A 23761-nucleotide genomic window follows, 5' to 3' on the forward strand; every position below is an offset into this window, starting at 1 on the left:
TGAAAGTTGTCTTTAAATTCAGGCTTCGGCCTCAGTTGTAGGCAGAACTGGTTTTACCAGCTGCATTTTATTTTCTTAGTTTTAAAGATTCTCTCTGAAACACCTTTGGAGAAATCACGCTTGTACATAGTCTAAGTGTGTTAAGTTTGCAGTTGCAACCTCTGTGAGTATAATAAAAGTTGCTATTTTAAAAATATTCTATTTTGACTAATTTCTTATATGCATTATTTTCTGCATATGCATTAGTCTGAATGTTGAGTTAAGTTGCTGCATAATCATATTCCTCTTCTTTCTCGCTATCTCTCTGTGTTCCCTTGTTTTGGTATATATATATATATATATATATATATATACAGAGAGTTTTAATTGAGTGATTTTTCAAATAACTTATTTGAGGGATATTTTTGTAGGATTCATTCCGCATTGTATTTCACTAATTCAAACGGTTTATTATTTAAATAATTATTGAAGGTTAACTTGGGGAGAAAAAAAAAATAAAAAAATTTAAGAGACCAAAGTGGACAAATGAAAAAGTTGAGGAGTCAAATTTGTAATTAACCCTAAAAGAATACTACCGTGCAATTGGTCGACATGCTAAAAGTAGCACTATCTCTGGAAAGTGAGATAGGATTTTATAGATGTTGTTAGATTGAAATCGAAGAAAACAAATCATAATAAAAGGGAAAAATAGTTGCATATGGATTCCGTTCATATTGTGAGTGTCGGTGTTACTAATTTCTTGAGCCAAAAAGATTTTAGCATGTGGTCCTTTTTCTTTTCTTTTTTGTCTTATTGGCAATTAACATGGATTCTAATTTAAAATGGCTACATAAAATGAGATCGAAGATTTTATTTTATTTGCTAATGGGTTCCCACCACAATGGTGGGGGATTCCTCCTCCTCCAATGGCATACAGGATCGAGCTCAAGTTAAGTTTTCTTTCCTCCAATGTAACTATTAAAAAAAATATTTTGTTTTATTTTATTTCAATTTTGGTGTCGGTTCCTAATGTTATACATTATTTTTGGCCACTTAATATCATGCAGCATATAGATCAGAAAAAAAAAACCAAAATCTCAATTATTGTGAAAAGATATTTGAAATGGCACAAAATCTGGGAGGATATCGTGAGTGACTCATTGTTTTTGTATCAGTTGGACCCATTGCTTTGTTTCTTGGTACCGAAACAAAGTTGTATGTGTTTATACATTTTAGGCTGTTTGTTCGGCCCGACTGTCTTCTGCTAACTAGTGCTTGTGCCTCATAATAGTGTGATTGAAATTCATCTATGATTTTGAAAACCCCATAAAATACTATTGGAAAATTAATTTGTTAAAATGTTATGACGGTTTAGCAAAGGTTTGTAACTCAAGTGGTTAAGAGCAGTTACCCTTGCATCCGAAGTCCTATGTTTGAATCCTCCCTCTTTCAATATCATTTATGTCAACAATACTATGATAGTTCGTAAAATATTGTGTCCTCCTTACTTCATTGCCATATTTCTATCGTTAAGATTGCAGAAGGACGAACTAGCAGTCTACTACAACTAATATTGATATTGTCCTCAATTTAACAACATGCATAATTCAGGATATGTGAGATTTTATACAAAATACCTTAATACTTAGTAGTAGAACCATCTTAAATGAATACATTTTATTTATTTTATTTAGTGAAATTTCTGGAACGGGATTTTACATTCTTCAGCAGCTATATATGTCAATACATGGTAAAAGAAAAGAAAAAGATGAATGCTTTCATTTTCTGCAAGGAAAGCAGAGAAAGATATTGGCCGTACCGCAAGCTGCAAACCAAGATATGTGACACTGATGAGTCAAGTCCCATTTGCACGTGTAACTTCTTCTTCTACTCAGTACAAGTGCCACTTTGGATTTGTACAATGACACAAACCTCGAGGAAAAGTCAATCTTTAAATGCCGTCTAGTTCTCTGGGCCCAAACACACCAACTCAAAGCCCTACCAGCCATGAATGCTCCTCCTCCTCCCTCTCCTTCTCTCCTCTCTCAGCCCTCTCTTTCCCATGCCTTTCTTTGTCCTTCAACCCACTGTCGGCGGGAATTTAATAATAAATATCAAAATCTTGTTTGTTTTGAATAGAAAAAAGAAGGGTCAATAATAATAATAACAAATCAAGTGTGTATATGCGTTTTGTGTTAATATACAATGGGAAAGCTGAGCTGTTTGTTTGTACTTTGCCTTTACAAATAGCAGGCACATATCTTATTGTTTGATTTCATCTTTTAGCTTCCATTCACCTTCCAAATGTCTCAAAATCGAGAAAAATTTAGTTACAACGAAAATAATACTGTTTTATTATTTTTGACTAATAATACTAGATTACGTAAAAGTATTATAACATATATTATAATTTTATTAATCAAAAATAATAAAATAATAATATTCTCGTTTCATGGGAATCTTTCTCCTCAAAACCAATGTCACTTGACTCATTTCTCTAAATTTATTTTTGTATTCACTTAGCATCACCCGAGTCTCTAAATTTCCTGCTTGTATATAAACTCTCAACCCCAAAACTCTTTCACCACAAAACCCCCAAAATCTTATAAGCCTCTCTTCTCTCTTCTTCTCACTCAAGTTTAATAAAATACAATTTGCAAACATGGTTTCGTCATCAACATCAACATCTCTCATAATCTCTCCAAGAAAGCTCAGATCAGATTTGTATTCTTATTCATACCAAGAAGATTCAACTACCCCTCTGGTGGTTAATGTTCTTGCTTCTCTGATTGAGAGAAGCATGGCCAGGAACCAGAGGATTGCCAAGAGTTGCAGCAGCCCTTGGTACATGTCCAAGGACATGAAGAAGACTCGGATTTTTGAGTGCCATGAGACCCCGGACATGACAATCCAATCCTATCTGGAGAGGATTTTCAGGTACACCAGAGCTGGACCTTCTGTGTATGTGGTTGCATATGTTTATATTGATCGGTTTTGCCAGAACAATCCTGGGTTTAAGATCAATGTCACAAATGTTCATAGGCTTCTCATCACAACTATAATGGTGGCTTCTAAGTATGTTGAAGACATGTAAGTCTCTCTCTCTCTCTCTCTCTCTCTCTCTCTCTCTCTCTCTCTCTCTCTCTCTCTCTGTATTTCAGTTTCTGATATGTAATCTTGATTCTTGAACAGGAATTACAGAAATTCTTACTTTGCAAGAGTTGGGGGATTGACAACCAATGAATTGAACAAGTTGGAGCTTGAGTTTTTGTTCTTGATGGGGTTCAAATTGCACGTCAATGTGAGTGTGTTTGAGAGCTACTGTTGTCACTTGGAAAGAGAAGTTAGTATTGGGGGAGGCTACCACATAGAGAGCACATTGAGATGTGCAGAAGAAATCAAAACCAGGCAAAATGAAGAGAGAAGATATAACCAGTTTGCTGGTCTTTTGTTATAAATCAAACGAAACAATTTCCAATTCTTTTCTTTCCTCTTTGTGGGATTTTAGTCCACCAATTCTTTTGTACATATTTCTGTATAATCTGTGAGAGATGTAATTTTGGGGGGTTTACTTAGGGAAGCCAATACAGAGTGATGTGTAAAACTGTTGTATCTTTTTTAGTAAGAAAAGTATGATTTTCCAAATTGGCCTAATTGGTTGTTTATGCCAGACATAACATTAATTTTCTTGGTAAAGTAAGCTTTAAAAATGCATAAACTTTGATTGCATCCAAGGGAATTGGTAACTCTGAATACAATGTAGAAAGCCTGCAAAACTATTGGCATTTTTCTTGTATTCTGAAATGCAACATTTCTTTTGATGTGACATTTTGGAAGTTTTTAAACTGACCATGGAAGTGATTGGATATTCCATCTGAAAGCAATTTGCAGAACCCATTTACACATATTTAACAGCTCAGGGAAGATAACCCTATTTTGAGAGGCCACTGCTGCCGTCCAGGGTGTTTTGAGGGTTATTAGTGGATTTTTACTTTTGGGTCAATAAGGGGACAAGTTAAGTAAAAAGATGTCATGAGAATTCGAATATGAGACTTGCATAATGTCATGAGAGTTCGAACTTGGGACTTGCATATATAAGTTAATGTCATTTTTCACCAGATTAGACTTAGTTGACATTAATTTTTTTTTTTAAATTTTCTGCAAAGAGTGAAAAAGTTGACTTAGTTGTGTTGGTTTACCTTAAAGACATGATAAGAATGTTTTTATTTAAATAAAAAATATTTAAAAAAAACTACCACCCAACTTTTCTTACCTTCTTTCTTTTTACCCCCAAAAGATCTTACACCTTTTAATTACTTCGAAATTGTTGTATGATAAAAAGATTTTGTTTTTCACACATGGGCACATGCAGATCCATATATTTTTAATCAAAGTAAACAAGAAAGGACGACAGGCCATTTGTAAAGCATTTAAAGCATATATTTGAAGCATTGACCTTCTCATTTGATCACTAATCTTGGATTTGAATTGGTTAATTAAACTTTAATATTATACTTAACGCCTTACAAAGTGGCAAAGGATCAAGATTATGATGCATCATTACCAGCAAGCGACAGACAACAAGTATAAGCAGGAAAGTGGGAGGAAAAGTGGGTGAAAGAAAGCAATCGCAGCGGTGGAGAGGAGAGGACAACAAGTGGTTGAAAGAAGACAGGCAAGTTTAGAAATGATCAAATGACTACTTTAAACACTATTTTCCTTGATAATGAAATTTAACTGTCCCCACATGTTCTTAGGTATACTTTTGCTTTCCTCTTTTCCATTAAACAATATTACCAAACGATGATGAACTTGGAACCTTATTCCATTTCACCTATGAACTTTCAATTCTGTTTTAATTACCCTTTAAACTTTTACTTCATGCCAATCTCCCCACAATCACCAGTTTGGTCAAAATTTTCTGTTAGTTTCCATCATGTGCAACAAACATGACTAACCTTTTAAGGTATATATGTCAATCGACGTTGCAACTAGGTTGGTGGGAAAATCATAGGGTAAAGGACATAGTGAAAGTGGGTTAAAAAGCATGACCTATATTTCTTTAGGAGAGGTTTGGTGATCCTTGTGGTAATTTTGACCTTTCAATAAAACGGCTATGGCCTAATGACAATAAGACATAATTGTGGTTCTACTTTAACCCATCTATATATCTTTAGAGCCACTAATCATCTTTTTTAAAAATAGGATTTTGTGTTCAACTATGACTACAACTATAACTACATGTTACTAAAGCTAAAACTTTGGATGAGATTTTTGGTAATCATAGATTTCCCTGGAACACAATTATTTGGAAGGAAGATGACATATACATTTTTTAGAATAGAGATGCGACTACTAAGTAGTTTGATAATGATTTTTTGTTCAGTGACATACTAAGATATTGAATTAGGGTTAAACGGGATGAGCGATCTATCTTTATTTTATTTTATTTTTATATAAGAGATATTGGGGGATATGAATGTTTTCTCACTCACAAACTGCCAAATTGTATACAAATTAAAGCTCTTTTTCATGGGACTAGACCGCATTGGCTGGACGATCCACTTTCTAGTTGACTATTATAAGGACTTAAGATAATGGATGCCATGGTTGGTAAAAAAGGACCAGCTAGCCATGCCTCAACATTTTGTTGATGATATTGGGTGTACGGGTAGAAAAGAATATGTTAGGTGGTGAGTCTTACAAAATTCTGAGGGCAGTCATGGACCTGAAATTTTATGATCAGATAGTCAACTTTTTCATACACAATGCAATTCCAGCTATTGAACATATCCAAACCAGAAGTAGAAAAAAAACATATAAAAGATAAAAGGAAAGAAGGATGAAGCTCTCATAAAATAAGCTAGTTGTTGCTTATGAGCTTAAATATAATATGAGCCAGAATTGGTGGGATTGTGTTTATAATTTGGCAGCACCATTCTTTACCACCGCTTTTCTGAGTGACCAAATACACTTTAAAATCCTCATTGCATTTACTTTATCATATATACAACAAAAACTGTCCCCCCCCCCCCACCTGAAACCCTCTCTCTCTCTCTCTCTCTCTCTCTCTCTCTCTCTCTCTCTCTCTCTCACATTAGTGATTTAGATGCAATGTTTCACTTGACTTGTTGATACTTGTAGCTTATCCACCTTTTAAAAAAAAAAAAAAAATTTATTTTATGGTTTTGTTTTTTCATACGTTATATCTTTTTTATTGTTCAAAGTTTGTAATTTTAAAATGCTTATGCTAGAATTTTTTTAGATCTTGTGTGATCATTAGTAGAGACGCACTAAATTTTCTTAATTTTGATGTTAAATCGCTTCGTTATTGTAATAACTTATGACTAATTTGATTTGGTCCTTTGTGATTAGTGGTTTTTTTTAAAACTGAATTATGAATGCAATTCCACAATTTCTAAATATAAAAACTAAAAAATTCTTGGATCCTTCAAGTTCTGCTTTCACATTAATTAGGTTCCTTAAAATCAAATATTGTATAGTATAGCACAAGAAAGAACCAGTTTTCCATGTTGTAAATTATCATATTACAAGATCCACCTTTTCCAAGAAGAGGAGAAATTATAGAATAAGACTGTATCATTATGTCAGCTTGTGATACTCCCACATGGTGATACAGTCCTATTCTATAATTTCTCCAAGAAGAGAGAGTAAAAGGCTCTCCCCTCTTGTAATTTCAGCTCCCAAGTCACACGTTATAAATTAATTTTAGTGATCAAATTCTAGAAAATGCAAGATTTTGGAAGTTTGTGGAATTGCCCAGAAAGTGCATGAGCTCTAATAATTTTTATGTCTTCTGTTTGTGGGTACTTTTTTTATTTCTCCATGCTCTTGAAAAACAGGCTCCAACAAAACAATTCAAAATACAAGAGAAGGTGGATTTGATGTTTCCTGTAATCTTTTTTTATTATTGTATAAAAATAAGTTATAGGTGAGAGGGGCAATGATGGGGGAATCTCTTCTACTTTATTTTTATTTTACTTTAAATGATGAGGCCAGCTCAATGTCTGGAAGGTATGGAGATTAGGATTTAGTAACCCATATATGAACCAGATTAGTTGTTCATATAAACATATTGTTTTTGGTTAAACAGACATGTAATCAGATCTTAATTTGGTTTGTGCCTCCATGTCCATGATCACTGACCTAATTTAACTCTTTCTTAATTTCTTTTAGTGAACAAAATTAAGGTTATGGGTGCCATTTCTTGTCTAATTATGATAAGAATCAAAGAAATGAGTGGTTGGTTTTGGTTGGAACAGAGATTGGTTTAGGGTGTTCTGAATTATCTCCTAGTCCATCAAAAAGCTGCTGATCTATCTTCTCCTTGACAAGTTATCAGTAATTTTAATCAAGTCAGTTGTCCACATTAAAAAAAAAAAAGAGAAAAATTCTGAAAATGGCTTTTAGTATAATTCAAAACAAAATCAAACTCGGACTAGTTATATTGAAATCAACGGAAAATGAATTTTATGAAAATGATTTAAAACTTTAGGGGGTATTTGTGTATTTTTATAAATCTCAAAGAATTTTGTGAAAGAATCGAAAATCTCAAAAGATATTAATGTAACTAAATATATTTTGGGTGCATTTAGAAGTCTTACACATTTTGGCCCAAAAACACTGGCTGAAATTTGGTGGTTTGGTCCGTTAGAATCAACAAGGGTTGGCCCATAAACAATGGCCAAAATTTGGTGATTCACAATTTCGATTGCCCTTTGAATATTCATTTTTCACTCAACAAGGAAGGACAATGTCGTCATACTTTGGTCCATTGACTAGGTCTTTACTCTTTTGGGCCCGTAAATACACAATTCCATAAGGTCAATTGAGTAAAATTTTACTATGATAAATTCACTTTTGAAAATTTTTAAAATTAGAATTTGATATGGGTTTTAGGAGAATTTGGGCATGGGCTTTTTAGTAGAATTTAAAGACGGGCTTTAAGGCTGAATGGACTTGGGTTATATTGTAATTTCATAACTTCCCTTTCTGTAGTGTGTTTGGTTATGGGCCTTGTCAAGGGGGATTGATTCTTCCCTAACCTCACAAACAAACAATACATTGGCTTGTTTGATAGGGAAGACTATCTATAAGAAGTTGATGACTAAAACTTATTCATCCGAAAATGGTAAGATTAGAAGGGATAAGTTTTAGTCATCAACTTCTTATGAATAGTCATTCTTTATCCACCAAGTTAGACAATAATATCCATATTATGTCTTAAATGCACATGAAATATAGACATTTTACTAGTCTAGTCTAGTCATTCCTAACAAACGAGGACTTAGTTTTTAGTATTTGGTGATGAGTCATGCATGACATGATATGTTGAGTGGTTTGGTGATTTTGTTTCTTGAGTTATTGCATCTGACTTTCTCATGATTTTGGACCTTAAATACTATTTGGGTTTCACATGATTTTGGCTCAAAATTGCATGTTCTTATCTTAACTATTAAAATGGGAATATGCCTTTGATAGCCTTTTCAGTTAATGATATATTCAAGGACAAAACTTGTTCAGATGTTCAGTTTTGGAGTAAAGTGGTTCATTCTGTTTCACCTACTAGAACCTTCATCCATTTCCATTTTAGATTCCCACCTTAAACCTTTCTTTTTTTAATTTCTCTCTGAAAGTGATAGCCATCTGTAGATCATGTGGTGCCTCCTAAATGCATTGAATTTAGATATATCTCTTTTTCTCACATGATGGTGCTAGCAAACCAAAATCAATCACCCCAATTAGCATGGCTAGTCCTGGGCAGTGCGACCCAAGGAGCATTGAATCCATGTCCAATCAAACAACCTTATCACTAAACTAAATGTGTCTTCGAGAAAGATAGCTATGTTCATACTTTTATTGTTTTATGGTATCAATTCATGAAAGATACAGTACTTTCATGTTAGATCATGTGAGTGTCCAATCTAAGTTTCACACAAGGTCGTCAAAAACTAAAAATCGGTCCTGTCAATAGCCAAATTGGTCACAAATGCCTTAGGCCAAAACCCAAAAAATGTAGAAAAAATGGAGAAAAAAGAAGAGATCGACTTGAGAGCATGGCAAAGCAAGCAAACCTGTCAACCAACAACCATTCCCATGCTTGACGAAAATAGATAAGACAAAAGCCATATTAGGTCTTTGGAAAAATGAGGCTTGCTAGAATTACGTACTTTTGACCAAAAATAAAAATAAAAAGAATTATCCGTGCCTAAATTTCGCCAAATGCCCGTAATATGAATTTCAATGATGTGTACACGCACGTGAAGGAATGGGTATATTTCCGACCGTCTGATCTCACTTGATATGACGTGTTGGGCTGTGATCGATTTTCAACTGTCAACAAACCACCATTAACGGCTGCATCAACGAACTCATTTCGCTCTCACCTTAGTAAAAACCGAAAAACCGGAAATCTTGTACTTGGACTTTGAGGTTATTATGTACTCAGCTCCTTGAAAGGGGGGTTCCATGGATTATTTACAAGGACTGCAATAATCTGGTGGGTCCGAAGCTACGTTGGACCCCACCAAGTAGACTCGGGTTTACTTTTATAGTTCGAACTTTTAATATGTTTTGCTCAATTAATTAACCACATTAAGAATGTAAATAGCAACAATTATTTAGTAACAACATTTATGGTTAATTTAGTCATTATAAAGAAATTAACTAGCCTACGGTTTGGTGGTACTAGTCTCTACTTAGAATTTTATATTCGACTCACATGAATAGAAGAACAATATGTATTTATTATGAACTCAATATCAAATTGTGACTAATCCATTGTTTATCTATTAACAAAACTTTGTAAATATCCCATATAATTTGTATAATAATAAAGAAAAGAGGAAAAAAGACTTGTATAAATGATAAATTGGATGTTGGATTAGTGCCGGATAAAGATATGTGTTATTTAGAGACTGTTTGACTTTCAATATGAATTTCTTTTCATGAAGATATTTTTTTTGAGAAAAGAACGATAGTATATTATTAATAGTAGGATAAGTAACAGTACCAAAAAATCGGGCTATGTCGTCGGAATATGAATACATTTAATATGAAGAGTTGGATTACAAATCCATTCTTGTACTATTAAATTAAAATTAAAAGTCAAGCAATATAGCATAACTACAAATGCACAATACCTAGGTACGAAATTAAACTATGCCATTAAATTAATAAAAAATCATTTCGGGTTTCGGTACAGTATAAAGAATCTCTACAATTACAGAAAGTATCAACCTCGGTTGAAAAATAACACCTACCAATTCAATTGCATGAAGTACTAGGAAAGAAAGCATTCCGGCTTATTTTTATTCACTTGTATCTACAGATATGAATGCAATCTTTTGAGGAAATAAAAAAGGTTTCATGATTTGTCTGTGCCCATGGAATATATACTTCATCTTCATACGTATATGGCATCAAATAACACATTTTGTGTTTTTGGTTCTAAATTTCTTGACGTGATTGCTTACTTGTCACATATATATAGTACTGATCATAGTATGCCCATACCAAATATGCTCATGGAGCACATAATTTGCGGCAAGAATTATTTTAGTGGTAAGATTTTAAGAGAAGTCATGGATTAAAAACAGTATAATTCTCTAAAAAATTAATCTTTTATTCTTTTTGGGTGGGACAATACATTATCACTTTGCTTGTGGGATCTAAAGTTTATTTTATTTTTAAATGAAGAAAAGTTTAGGGGAAGATTAGCTACTCTCACCACCAGCGCCATGGTATACCCACAATCTTGAGCCGGAAGGACTTACGCGTGGTACCCAATTGCCAGTTGCCATGGGTATGAATTTATGTAGGAAATTACAGATTGCACCAACGAGGACTGCGGGTAGCTGGACTCGAACACTAATGAGGCTACACACAATGCAATGACCTTAACCGTGTTCACTGGGACTTGTAGAAAATTTCCTAAGGATATCATAAGTCTTCCATTTAAAAGCTTCTTTCCACAAATCTGTGACCTCTTATTTTCTTAACCGTGTTCACCGGAACTCTTTTATGTATAAATTTTATATATTGATTAAATTTATATAACACGACGAGGACTGTAAATCATTGGTTGATCTCATATTAGAAACATATTTTATCAAAATCTTTTCTGGAGTTCGCCTTTTGATATTGGATTTGTTTGAGGATGGGTGGCTAGAAGTTCCATACTCCATGTTTGCTGATGACAATCTTTGAAGTGCGAATATATAACCCATATCTTGTAACTTGTACGAACCCCCAAGAACCTCAAATGAAGAGCATACGTGAAGTGAGGGAGATGTATGTAATTGCAAAATCAAACTGACTTTCTATTTGTAATAAAAATATAAAATCTGGTTTTTTTCTTAAGAAAATAAATTATCACACGTGGCATTCAATAGTTGGGTGCGTTTGAAAGTGATAAGCCTCTGCTTCAGTTGTTCCCACTCTATAAATACCAGCCAATCATCCATTCAAATTCAAATCTGGCAAATAAGCCAAGACTTCAATTGCCCCTGGTTTACTAGACTCATTAAGTAAGCAGATAATGGCTCTTGTTCTTCAACCTTCATTGTCCATGTTTACTCTTGTAACCTTGTTTTCTATTCTTCTGAACCTAAACCCTAGCTCATGCTTCAACCCAAAACTCTTCAGTGTGTCAAGGCTTCAGTCTGACTCTGACTGGGCGGCAGCCGGTGCAACTTGGTATGGAAACCCCGACGGTGCTGGGACTGATGGTAAAGGATATATATATATAGAAAAATGATTTTGGTTATTTATATTCATATTAAAATACGTGACTTTTGTCTCATGATTTGAGGTTTTATATTAGAAATATACATTTTAATTATTGATCTTGTGTTTAGGGGGTGCTTGTGGTTATGGCAATGCTGTAGAAAACTCTCCATTCTCTAAAATGGTGTCTGCTGGAGGCCCTTCTTTATTCAAATCAGGCAAAGGATGTGGAGCTTGTTATCAGGTCAAACATATGTAGCGGCTTATGTATATGGATGTGACACAAATATTGAAAATTAATTTATGTGCTTATACAAAATAATTTCAATTTCAATTTCAATTTTAAGAATTTATTACGAAGCTGAAATTAATAGCACAAATTTCAGGTGAAGTGCACGACGAATGCTGCATGCTCAGGGAACTCGGCGACTGTCGTTATAACCGATGAGTGCCCCGGATGTACTTCAGAGTCGGTTCACTTTGATTTGAGCGGCACTGCGTTTGGAGCCATGGCAGTTTCCGGCCAGGAGGGACAACTACGGAATGCTGGAGTCCTGCAGATTCAATATAAAAGGTAAAATAAAAAAATAATATGTATAAAAGAAAGCTGAATCTCCTATACCGTCTTCTATGGTCAATCTTCTTCCGTTTTAATTTCAATTACCTAGAAGAATATTCTTTTACCAAATAGTCTGACACGTCATTCAAAAGTCAATTTGAACTATGAATTACATGGATACCATTTAAATATATGATTTGAATCTACAATTTATTGTAACGCAACGTGTCAGACTTGCAAAATGATATTACCCCTATTCTTAATATATGTACAGAGTGGACTGCAACTATCCTGGAGTGACCCTCATCTTTCGTGTCGACTCGGGTTCAAACCCTAACTATTTTGCTACCCTAATCGAGTATGAAGATGGAGCAGGTGACCTAACTGAAGTTCATCTCAAGCAAAGTGGTGGAGACTCGGACTCATGGCTTCTCATGCAGGAATCTTGGGGTGCTGTTTGGAAACTTGACTCAGGCTCAGCATTGCAAGCCCCATTCTCTATTAGGCTCACTGCAAGCAACGGCCAAGCCCTTGTAGCAAACAATGTCATTCCGGCTGGTTGGCAAGCCGGCCAGACTTATCGATCCCTTGTAAACTTTTAATCCTAATAAAATCTGGGATATTGTACTGGTTTGATGATTTAATAAATAAGATTAATTAGTTGCCAGTAGTCAACTTAATTATTGATCGTCACTGAAGTCGGTTTGTCTTTATGAAGAAATTCCGTAAGCTGCCAATTGTGAAAAAATATGTTACCTTTTCTTCATGGTTTAGACATATTTATTATTATTTTAATTAGTAGTATGATCTTGAGGATTTTATAGATCGTTGAAAATGAATCAGGCCACATTTGGACTTAATTGGATCACTTACCACCGTGAAAGATGTCATGAGCTGCAATATGATTAGACAACTTACATGTATATTTACATGTCATTTGTCACATAACTAAAAATTAGGATTTAAGTTGGTGTCGCTAGCATTACTATTAATTCATATATATTTAGCTTCGTATACTTACATGCATACGGATGATTAGGGGGGCGCCCATAAACCAGATAGATAAATTCCAAAGGAAAATCTTAAGAAAATAATCAATTTGCAGAAGTCTGTGTCTATTATTACATACTTCAGCAAAGGATTTTTAAGCCAAAGACCATTACATCAATAAAATTGTGTGCATTTTATTTTCTGAATAAATAATATTTTTTCGTAGCCTAGAATTTTAGGGCTTTGCACAAATAGGCCCATTCCAACATGACATATTATACAAAAATTCTTTTATAGAACCTATTTGAAGAGAAAAATCCAAAACTAGTCACTTGTCATTTTCTTATTAGTTCTTATAAAATTTTAACACACTAAGAACCGATTGGAAAATAACAAATGACTAGTTTGGAGTTTTTCTCTACAAATAGGCTCTATATGAACTTTTGTATAATATTTCATGCTAAAATGAGTTTTTGAACAAATATGTTAAGGGGTTCGGAGGGAAGGGCTACAACAACAAAGTGTCTCGGCTCCCATGGGTATGCAACGTCCGTTATTAAATTGCCTCTTAGCGCAATCTTGTACACATTGCAGCATTCCAAACGACGGTCCGCAGGTTTCATAGCAAAAGGGGTCAGGTGCCTCCTTCACTCCCACATCTACATTCAAAATACATAGCATCAATGCCAAAGTGACAATGCATGGCCAAAAAAAAAAAAAAAAAAACCAAAGTGACAATAATTTATACTTCATTGAAATAAACTTCACATGATCAAATAAACAGATGTCAAACTACAAGTTTAAATTGTTTGAATTGAAACTACATGGATCGAAGTGAAAAATTCAATAAACTACATATAGATCAAAGATGCCTGAAAAATGTGATATTTGAAAAAATAAATAAAAGTTTCACTTCCCAAAAACAAAGAGGAAAAAGTACTCTAGAGAAAGAAAGGGGGGAGTACCTGCGTGAACTAATAGGGAAGCCATTGCCATGGCAACTAAAGAGAGCACAATAATTTTTTGTAGTCCCATTGTTTTTCTTCTTCTTGTATGGATTGGAAAACCCTGTACGAGAATAACTCACTTATATAGAGCAACCTGCCTACCTACCACACAAAATATATAATTTATGAGTCTGAAAAGAGAGTCACTGGTTTAATTAGATAGCTTAATATTTCCATTTATTGTATTTGGCACGATATTTTTATTTCTTGATTAACATTTTGGTTCTCAAGTTTTTTATTTTTATAGTATTAAATTTCTTGAATAGGTTTTGGTATAATATTAAAAAAGGGATCTCAGATTTAGCATCTGTGCATTTACACCCATTTAAGAGAATATTAACCATTATTAATCCAATGAATTTAAATAAGTCCACATCATCATAATTGTATTAAACCAAAAACAACCATTTACACCTTATCATAACTATCCAATAACTTAGAAATAAAAAATAAAAGTACCCTAACACACAGCCATGGACAACCATGCTAAATGCAGAGGCTCAGAATCCTTAAAAATATTTTGGATGGGTATGGATCTTGCGGTATCAAGTTGGGTAACTTTTCATAATTATTCCCCTCCCATTAGGAAGAGGATCTCCACCCCACCCCCCACCCTTTAAAAAAAAATACATTTGATAGGCTAATTACTCTAAATTAATTTATACAAGGAGGGAAATTCAAACTTAAGTGTAAAGGAATGGGCACACTGTTATGATCAACTGCGATGACTACATATGCTGATCTATATTTTTGGTAAATAATATATTTCTAAATGTTATTATCTCATTCATGACACATGCCATCTATGTTGAGTCTAAGAGCACCTCTAACCCAAAAGGCAAGGACAAGGCAAAGGCAAGGCAAAGTTTGTCATTATTCACGTGAATAGTGGTAGCCCTTGCCTTTTTATTTCCACCACAAAGGGAAAGGGCAATTACTATTCAAATAAGATATGAGGAGATGAATTTGTATAGAGTTTTTGGTGTGGAAAGTAAAAAATATGGCTAGGTATTTTTTGTTTAAAAAAAACTTGAATTTTTGGTATTTTTTTTCAAATTTTTTTAGTTGCTAACGTCAGCATTGTGTCATTTTACCCAGGCAGCAGCTTGGGTTGAATTTTCCCTTAGGCTTGCCTGGGCTCATGGGACCCAACCCTTGCCTGGGCTAGACTTGCTGCACTGGAGCTATAACTTGGCCCTTGGGCATTCTCCTGCTCGGGCAAGTCAGAAGTGGTGGAGGTGCTCTAAGAAAGGAGGAAAGGAGACAAAGTTGAGAAACTAGGCAAGTTGAGATTAGCTGATGGGCAAGAAGCATCAACAAGGCGCAAACCACTCTAATCCAGGCCCTACCCTTGGGATTCTTTTACTAAAACGTAGCCCAAAACATACTGTGGTCACCAACAATGAGTCGTTCAATAGTGAGGGCCTTATCTAAGGCCATTAGACAAGGTAGACAAAGTCTTGTCTCTCAACAAGTCCTTATCATGTTCAGTCTAATATATATATATATATATATATCCTGATCTCTTGGACTATAGGGGTCCAAGAGATTGTAGTCACCCACCGTTGGATATTAATCCAATGGTTCAAAAAAGTTTCTTAAAATGAGTGCAAGAGTGAATGAACCATTGAATTTACATCCAACGGTGAGTGATCACAAATCTCTTGGACTCCTGTAGTCCAAGAGATCGGAATTGTATATATATAGCAAAAGGCAGAGAATTGTGAAACATTTAAAATATCATAAAATGCCATTGGTTAACGTAAACATTAAGAATTGAAATTATAAATTAAATAAGGGTAATATCAGTCCCGATCTCTTGGACCACAGGAGTCCAAGAGATTGTGGTCACCCACCGTTGGATATTAATCCAATGGTTGAAAAAGGTTTTTTAAAATAAGTGCAACAATGAGTGAACCGTTGAATTTACATCCAACAGTGAGTGACCACAAATTTTTTGAACCCCTGTAGTCCAAGAGATCAGGACTGAGGGTATATGATAAATTCACACTTTTTCATATTTAAAAATAATTTAAAAAATTCAAAACAAAATTAGAGAATGGGTCGTATTTTTATGAAACACAACTACCCATTATTCTTTTTAATTCTAAAAATAAAATAAAAATTTAAAAAAAAACCAAGTGCTAAAGGGCTAGTAATAATAAAAGATAAAATTTTAAAAAATAACATCCTTTTCATGGTGACTTTTGAATCTTATAGTATCACGGTAAGAAACTCGTAGCTCAAGTGGTTAAAAAATAAAATTTTAATTACTCATACATCTGAGGTCATGTTTTCGAATCCATCCTCCCCAATATCACTTCTATAAAATAAAAAAAATTCCCAAACTCATACAAAATTCTAGGCTGGGACTGGGAGCATCCAAATGCAACTTAAAATCCAGCCCAGATCTCCTGCTTTATCAAACACAAATATAAATCAATATAAGTGTAGTGGAGCACCTAAGTTCACTGAGTTAGGAGTCAATACATTAGTTGTTACCCCTAAGTTAAATAAAAGGGAAAATGATTAGCAAGTTTGCAACTGGAAATGAAAATTTTAGGTAGTTGTTATGATACGGTTTATGAATTAATAATGGACCATCAAACTTTTTCTTAGTGATTTAATTTGCAGGTAAGGTGCAGTCAAGTTACTTAAGAGCTTCACCAAGGCTTCTCCAAGCGTATACTTGTTTGTTTAATCACTCTCACTACTTAAGCTACTAGTCCTTTTCTTTCTGTGAATGCTTTGAATCAAAGCAAAAACAATGGCTGAATGAGAAATGATTGATTAGTGACTAATCCCACTTCGCTGATGAAAGCAATGTCTTTGCTTAACCAAGAGTTCACTGACTAATTGAAGTAGTATTAGTGCACCTTCTTGACCCAGAAGCTGTGTTGCGTTGAGATCTCAACTATTTAGTAAGTGTAAACTCTCAACTTAAGAAACCATAAACTATATTTTCTCAAGGAAAACAGTTTAAGGGTTTGAATAATTAGAAACTCGACTAATCATCACTTGATTCACGACAAGCATTTAGACGCATAGATTAGTTTTCTTGGCTTGGAATTGAAGGGATACGAATAGATAGGTATGGCAGTTAGTTAGAACCACGCTCTCCTTTCCTCTCTTTCACTCCCGCACACACACTCTTTCTCTAAGTCTCTCACAAACACACTCTCTCACAACCAAACACACACTCACACAAACAGAACTAAAAAACGTACTCTTGATGTACGGACGTCCATCCCTTGGTTGTGGCTTTGACTCGGCGGCGCCACCGCCACAGAAAAAGTCCCTACCCATCTAACCCTCCGTCTACTTGTCACAATGTCATCGCATCCAAAGCTCATCAGGAACTCTCACACCCCACCCCCCTCTCTCTCTCTCTCTCTCTCTCTCATATCCACAATTTCAATCTAAACCAACACTTTCAACTAAAAACTAGGACTAGAAACTCTTAATTAACACCATACAACCCCACGATTCCGTACACTACAAGAACAAACACCTACCCTTTCTCTTCCATTCTTGACCCACTTCCATCATCACCCCTTTTCTCTAGCATTTTGTTTGTTTTGTTTTGAATTTACTTTCCCTTGTTTTTGGGTTTTTGTGTGTGTTCTTTTTAATTTAATTGCTTTGATTGTGGACCAGCAATCAAGCTTCAAATACTTTTGTAAGATTTGAAAGAAAGGATTTGGGTGTGTAGAGCGCTAGGAGGGCACATGGAATAGGGGATGAAGGTATGTCACTTATTAATTGGTTTCTCGACAGGTTTAAAGGAATCAAGCCAACAAGATAAGTGATTTCACTAGAAATCTCTCCAATCAACTTATTGCTTGGGAGATCAATACTCTTTAGAAGTCCAAGTGTACTTTTGTATTTAGACCTTACTCCTTTCCATGTTAAAGATGCTTCATCATCATAAGGCAAATCATATAAATATTTTCCCAACTGAATTCTATAGGAATGCTGGATAGTAGTTTGGCTTGAACTTCCTTTTTCAGCCAAAGTAGTAAAATTGTTGAGGCATTTGGGTATTGTTCCAGAGATGTTGTTTATCGATAAATTCAAAATTTAAAGGCATGTAAGATAGCATAACTGTGGCGGGATACTTCTATAAAATTGATTAGATTGTTTATGTGTTTTTAATTATTTTTGTTGTGATGTTGAAGTTTAATAAATTATTTTTGTGTTTTTAATTATTTCATTATGAATATTACCATAATATTTTTCGGCAAAACACATCAAAACAGGGAGATAACTTAGCACAAAGAAAGAGAATCATGGAAAAAAGGGAGATAAAACACAGCAAAACGTAGAAAGAAAAAAAAAAGAAAAAGGAAAAAAGAAGATAAAAACAAAGTAGGCCCATTTAATAAGTGAGATAACAGAGGATGAAGTGGGGGCGTTTGTGTCTAAGAAGTGAGGAGCTCATTTCTTGGGTGTTGGTTTGCCCAAATTGGCTGTTTAATTGTCTTGCAGAGGATGCCATACATATGCTAATCAATCTTTTCTTGGTAAATAGCAATTGATAATTAGAAATTGAACTTTCCTATATATATTCCAAAATTTTCTAAACATTATTATTTCATTCATAATACATCATCAATTGACTTTAAGTCCATAGCCGAAGTGAATAGATCGAGACTCAATAGGCCAAAGACCGGCCCAACTTGTTCTTTAATTAGGCTCGTTCAGCCCAACCTGCTCTTGTATTGAGTAGGATTGGAACTTAGGATTTGAAACCCCCGGCCCGACCCATTTAGGCCCTTCTTTTTTAAGACTTAATTGATGCACTTATTAACCTCATTTTAAACTTAATCAAAATAATATAATATGTAGGATAACTTAATAAATTTCGTATTTTATTTACACATGTTATGAATTAAGTTAATTTTTTTTCAATATTATTTAAAAATTTGTAACAAAAATTTATAAAAGACATTAAACTACAACCCACATCCAAGTGCATGCCATACATGTTGAGTTTAATAATGGACCATCCAACTTTTTCTTAGTGCTTTAATTTGTAGGTAAGGTGCAGTCAAGTTACTTAAGTATATAAGGGAGCTTCACCAAGGCTGAACTAAGCGTGTACTTGTTTGCTTAATCACTCTCACTACTTCAGCTACTAGTTGTTTCTGTGAATGCTTTGAATCAAAGCAAAAGCAATGCCAGAATGAGAAATGATTGATTTGTGACTAATCCCACTTCACTTGTGAAAGTAATGTCTTTGCTTAACCAAGAGTTCACTGACGAATTGAAATAGTCATAGTGCACCTTCTTGACCCAGAAGCTGTGTTGCGTTGAGATCTCAACTATTTAGGAAGTACAAACTCTAACTAATAATTAATGCCTTAATTACAAAATTCAACGAATTATTCTGGTCCCAGTTATATCAAAATTTTCACTCAATACAAATATTCATAAAATTCTGACATTAGGGAAAGTGGACCTGATTATATTGGACACTCTAACATGATGGAAATATTATGACGACCTACTTATGCTTTTTCATTTTTTTCATTGTCATTTTCGAAACAATAATGTTATTTGTACCACATTTATTGACCATGCTAAGCGCCAACTATCTTCCGAATTCGAATCGTTCCATTAATTCTTGTCGATAACAAATACATTTGATTCATATACTGATTTTTGCACCAAAGATATGATGATGCTAAATTTTCTCATTTCAATACGATTCTTTACTTAAGAAACCATATAGTACATTTTCTCAAGGAAAACAGTTTAAGGGATTGAATCATTAGGAACTCAACTAAGCTCATTATACCCACCTTTGATCCCAACAACACTCCGGTGGAGACATTACATGAAGAAACATTTACCATTGGCTCTACGACCCTAAATCTGTTTAAAAATAGGAAAAAATAGTAAACTAAAATGTTACAAAATAAATAAATAAATAAAACATGCATGGGGTTCGAGTATAATTTTGTGTAACTAATAATCACAAATAATACCCTAAGAAATGAGTAGTTTGGATTACGAGATGATTGTGGAATAAGCTGAAACGAGTGATTAGTTGGGGTCGAATAATTAAGTTAAGAGGTAATCAGATCAACTGAACTAATTTTATGACTTGATTGATGACAAGCTAGCTTAATATACGTAGTTTGAGATCCTAACACTCCGCCCTAGTACTAGCTGTTAGAAAATTGGAAAAATACAATGTAATAAAATAGTAAATAACATGTACAAAAGTCATTGAAAAAAAAATTAGTGTCACTTCAAATAGCTGATCCAGTCATTTGACATCTAAGTTTAGGATCAAATGCCTAATTATCGTTAGCATTCTTCTGAAGTTAAAGGGAATATTCTGTATTTGGGCAACTCATAAAATAGAAAAAAGAAACAAACAAACATTAATTAAAAAGATTAGTTATCTAGAATAGAAATAATTAATTTAATGTGTGGAAAAGCAGCTTGAACCAACCGACATTGAAGGAGAAGCATAGATTAGTTTTCTTGGCTTGGAATTGAAGGGATATGAATAGGTATGGCAGTTAGAACCACTCTCTCCTTTCCTCTCTTTCACTCCCTCACACACACACACACACACACACACTCTTTCTCTAAGTCTCTCACAAACACACACACTCTCACACACAAACGAACGAACAAACAAACACTCACACAAACACAACTCAAAAACGTACTCTTGATGTACGGACGTCCATCCCTTGGTTGTGGCTTTGACTCGGCGGCGCCACCTCCACAGAAAAAGTCTCTACCCATCTAACCCTCCGTCCACATGTCACAATGTCATCACAGCCAAAGCTCATCAAGAACTCTCACACCCCTCCTCCCCTCTCTCTCTCTCTCTCTCTCTCTCTCTCTCTCTCTCTCTCTCTCTCATATCCGCAAATTCAATCCAAACCAACACTTTCAACTAAAAACTAGGACTAGAAACTCCTAATTATCACCATACAACCCCACGATTCCGTACACTACAAGAACAAACACCTTCCTTTTCTCTTCCATTCTTGACCCACTTCCATCATCACCCCTTTTCTCTAGCTTTTTTTTTTTTTTTTTTTTGGTTTTAAATTTGCTTTCCATTGTTTTTGGGGGTTTTTTTGTTGTTGTCTTTTTAATTTAATGGCTTTGATTGTGGACCAGCAATCAAGCTTCAAACACTTTTGTAAAATTTGCAAGAAAGGATTTGGGTGTGGTAGAGCGCTAGGAGGGCACATGAGGGCACATGGAATAGGGGATGAAGGTCACATCGACGACGACGATCCTCCGAGTGATTGGGAGGACAAACTCGGCGGCAATGTTCCATCAACCAACAAGTGCATGTATGCCCTAAGAACAAACCCTAATCGCCTAAAGAGCTGCCGGGTTTGTGAGAATTGCGGCAAAGAGTTCTTGTCTTGGAAATCTTTCCTTGAACATGGAAAATGTAATAGCTCCATAGATGCCGAACCCCTCATGTCCTCCCCGTGCTCCGATGGGGAGGAGGGGGCCAGCGGTCGGAGAGGATGTGGGTGGTCGAAAAGGAAGAGATCGATGAGAGCCAAAGTGGGCAATTTCAATTCACACTGCCCATCAAATGAGGAAGAAGACCTTGCGAATTGCTTAATGATGTTGTCCAATGCCACGGTTGATCCTATGGAGGCTGAGCCGGAGGAGTCTTGTGCTTCAGCTAGCAAAGAAGAGGAAAGAAGAGAACCGATGAACGTCATGGCTCCTATGTCACGTGGGGTGGCCACAGACAACAATAAGGCCAAAGGGGTTGCCAACAAAGGCTTGTTTGAGTGCAAAGCATGCAAGAAAGTGTTCAATTCCCACCAAGCCTTGGGAGGTCATAGGGCTAGCCACAAGAAGGTTAAAGGGTGCTTTGCCGCTCGGCTCGATCACCTCGAAGATAGTATGGCCGACGATGATGTCATCACACATGAAGAATTCTTCCCCAATAAACCTAATTCAACCCTACAATTCGACCACGGCTCTAACACCCCGTCAGCCTATACCTCGAAGAGAAAAGCGAAGGTGCACGAATGTTCGATATGCCACCGGGTTTTCTCTTCCGGGCAGGCATTGGGCGGACACAAGAGGTGCCATTGGATCACGTCCAACGCCGCGACAGACACGTCTACATTAGCCAAGTTCCATGAGTTTCAAGAAAGTTTGGAGCAGCAAATGATGAACCAAAGGCCTAAGTTTGATGCTTCTTCGGATCCACTTGATCTGAAGCTTGATCTTAACCTACCAGCTCCGGCAGATGAGAATGGTGGAGGAAGAAGAGAACGTCCCAATCAATCAAGCTTGGAAGTCTCGACAGATTTCTTTTTACTACCATGGATTGGGACAAAAGAGGAGGACAATCCCCATCTTCACTCCTCCCACCAAAACGACAATGACAACATTAACAACGACGACAACAATAACAACAACAACAATACAAATAATAATAACACTAGTAATGATTTTTCAATGCAGAATGTGGTTGATGAAGCAGACAGTAAGGTGAAGTTAGCAAAGCTAAGTGAACTAAAGGATATCAATACCAGTGGGGGCTCCTCACCATGGTTGCAGGTGGGGCTTGGTTCAACAACTGATGTTGGAGCTGAACCATAATTTCATCTTAAGGAAAGTGAGATTTTCTCAGCTCTATCTCTCTCTCTTCTTTTCTTTTTTTTCCTCAAAGATTTTTTGTATGTATCAAGAAAAACTGTAATTATATAACAAAACAAGCTCATAGTTCAAGATTCTTTTTAAATTTTAAATTTTCCTTTTGAATTGTTAAATGTACATTATAGTGGGTCAATTTAATTAAGCCCCAATCTCATTTCATGCATATGCATGGCATTTATACTTCTAATAAAACATTGTAATTTTCTATATAGTTTTTCTTGTTGAAAAATTATTTGATTAAAAAAAAGGCTCCAAGACTACTGTCATGATATCTAGGAAGAATTCATTAGTGTCAGTCACCACCACACACACACAAACTTCGTGAAATTATGAATCTTGGGTTCCTAAGGGGACCTCTATGTAATCTGCTTTAGAATTCCAAAAAAAAAAAAAAAAAAACACTTGGTGAAAATAATTATAGTTTAGTTCTTTCTTTCTCAATGAGCTGATGTTTTTGGTGCTGGTCTTATACTCATGTCTAAGAATGTTTCGTTTTAAAACTTTCATTTAATTATCTTTTTATCATAAATCTTTAAATAAAATTTTAAAAAACTTCAAAATACAAAAGTACGTGGGTTTATACATCAGTACAACATCAACATTAAAATTATCAGCAGATTATCACATTTGGTTTAAGGTTAGGATTCTGTAAAATATTTATCCTCATTTATGAGAAAGAGTTCAATAGTTCAATATATCCTCATTCGATATGAAATAAAAATAAAAGAAACTTTAGTAATGCCCCCTCAATACTTTGTCCCTTAAACATTAAAACATTCAATTTGGTTCTGAAACCCCCAGAACTTTCAAT

At 35.0% G+C, this 23761-nt stretch overlaps 3 protein-coding genes across 4 annotated transcripts; all 3 read left to right on the forward strand.

Moving 5' to 3' along the window:
• Window positions 2500–3633, forward strand: LOC18784616 (cyclin-U2-1). Of its 2 annotated transcripts, XM_020558606.1 has the most exons (3): window positions 2500–2916; window positions 3022–3069; window positions 3172–3633. In XM_020558606.1, exons 1-3 carry the CDS (start codon window positions 2642–2644, stop codon window positions 3434–3436), a joined length of 588 nt encoding a protein of 195 aa, XP_020414195.1. In that variant the 5' UTR covers window positions 2500–2641; the 3' UTR covers window positions 3437–3633. The 2 variants fall into 2 exon arrangements, with proteins under 2 accessions (XP_020414195.1, XP_007221195.1); XM_007221133.2 differs by having other exon boundaries at window positions 2503–3069.
• LOC18787730 (putative expansin-B2) lies at window positions 11489–12969 on the forward strand. The gene is made up of 4 exons (XM_007220802.2): window positions 11489–11729; window positions 11859–11971; window positions 12114–12301; window positions 12561–12969. Exons 1-4 carry the CDS (start codon window positions 11540–11542, stop codon window positions 12886–12888), a joined length of 819 nt encoding a protein of 272 aa, XP_007220864.2. The 5' UTR covers window positions 11489–11539; the 3' UTR covers window positions 12889–12969.
• LOC18786527 (zinc finger protein ZAT9) lies at window positions 20469–23761 on the forward strand. The gene has a single exon (XM_020557982.1). It carries the CDS (start codon window positions 21412–21414, stop codon window positions 22891–22893), a length of 1482 nt encoding a protein of 493 aa, XP_020413571.1. The 5' UTR covers window positions 20469–21411; the 3' UTR covers window positions 22894–23761.

This window comes from Prunus persica, chromosome G2, assembly GCF_000346465.2.
Source record: "Prunus persica cultivar Lovell chromosome G2, Prunus_persica_NCBIv2, whole genome shotgun sequence".
Taxonomy (NCBI): domain Eukaryota; kingdom Viridiplantae; phylum Streptophyta; class Magnoliopsida; order Rosales; family Rosaceae; genus Prunus; species Prunus persica.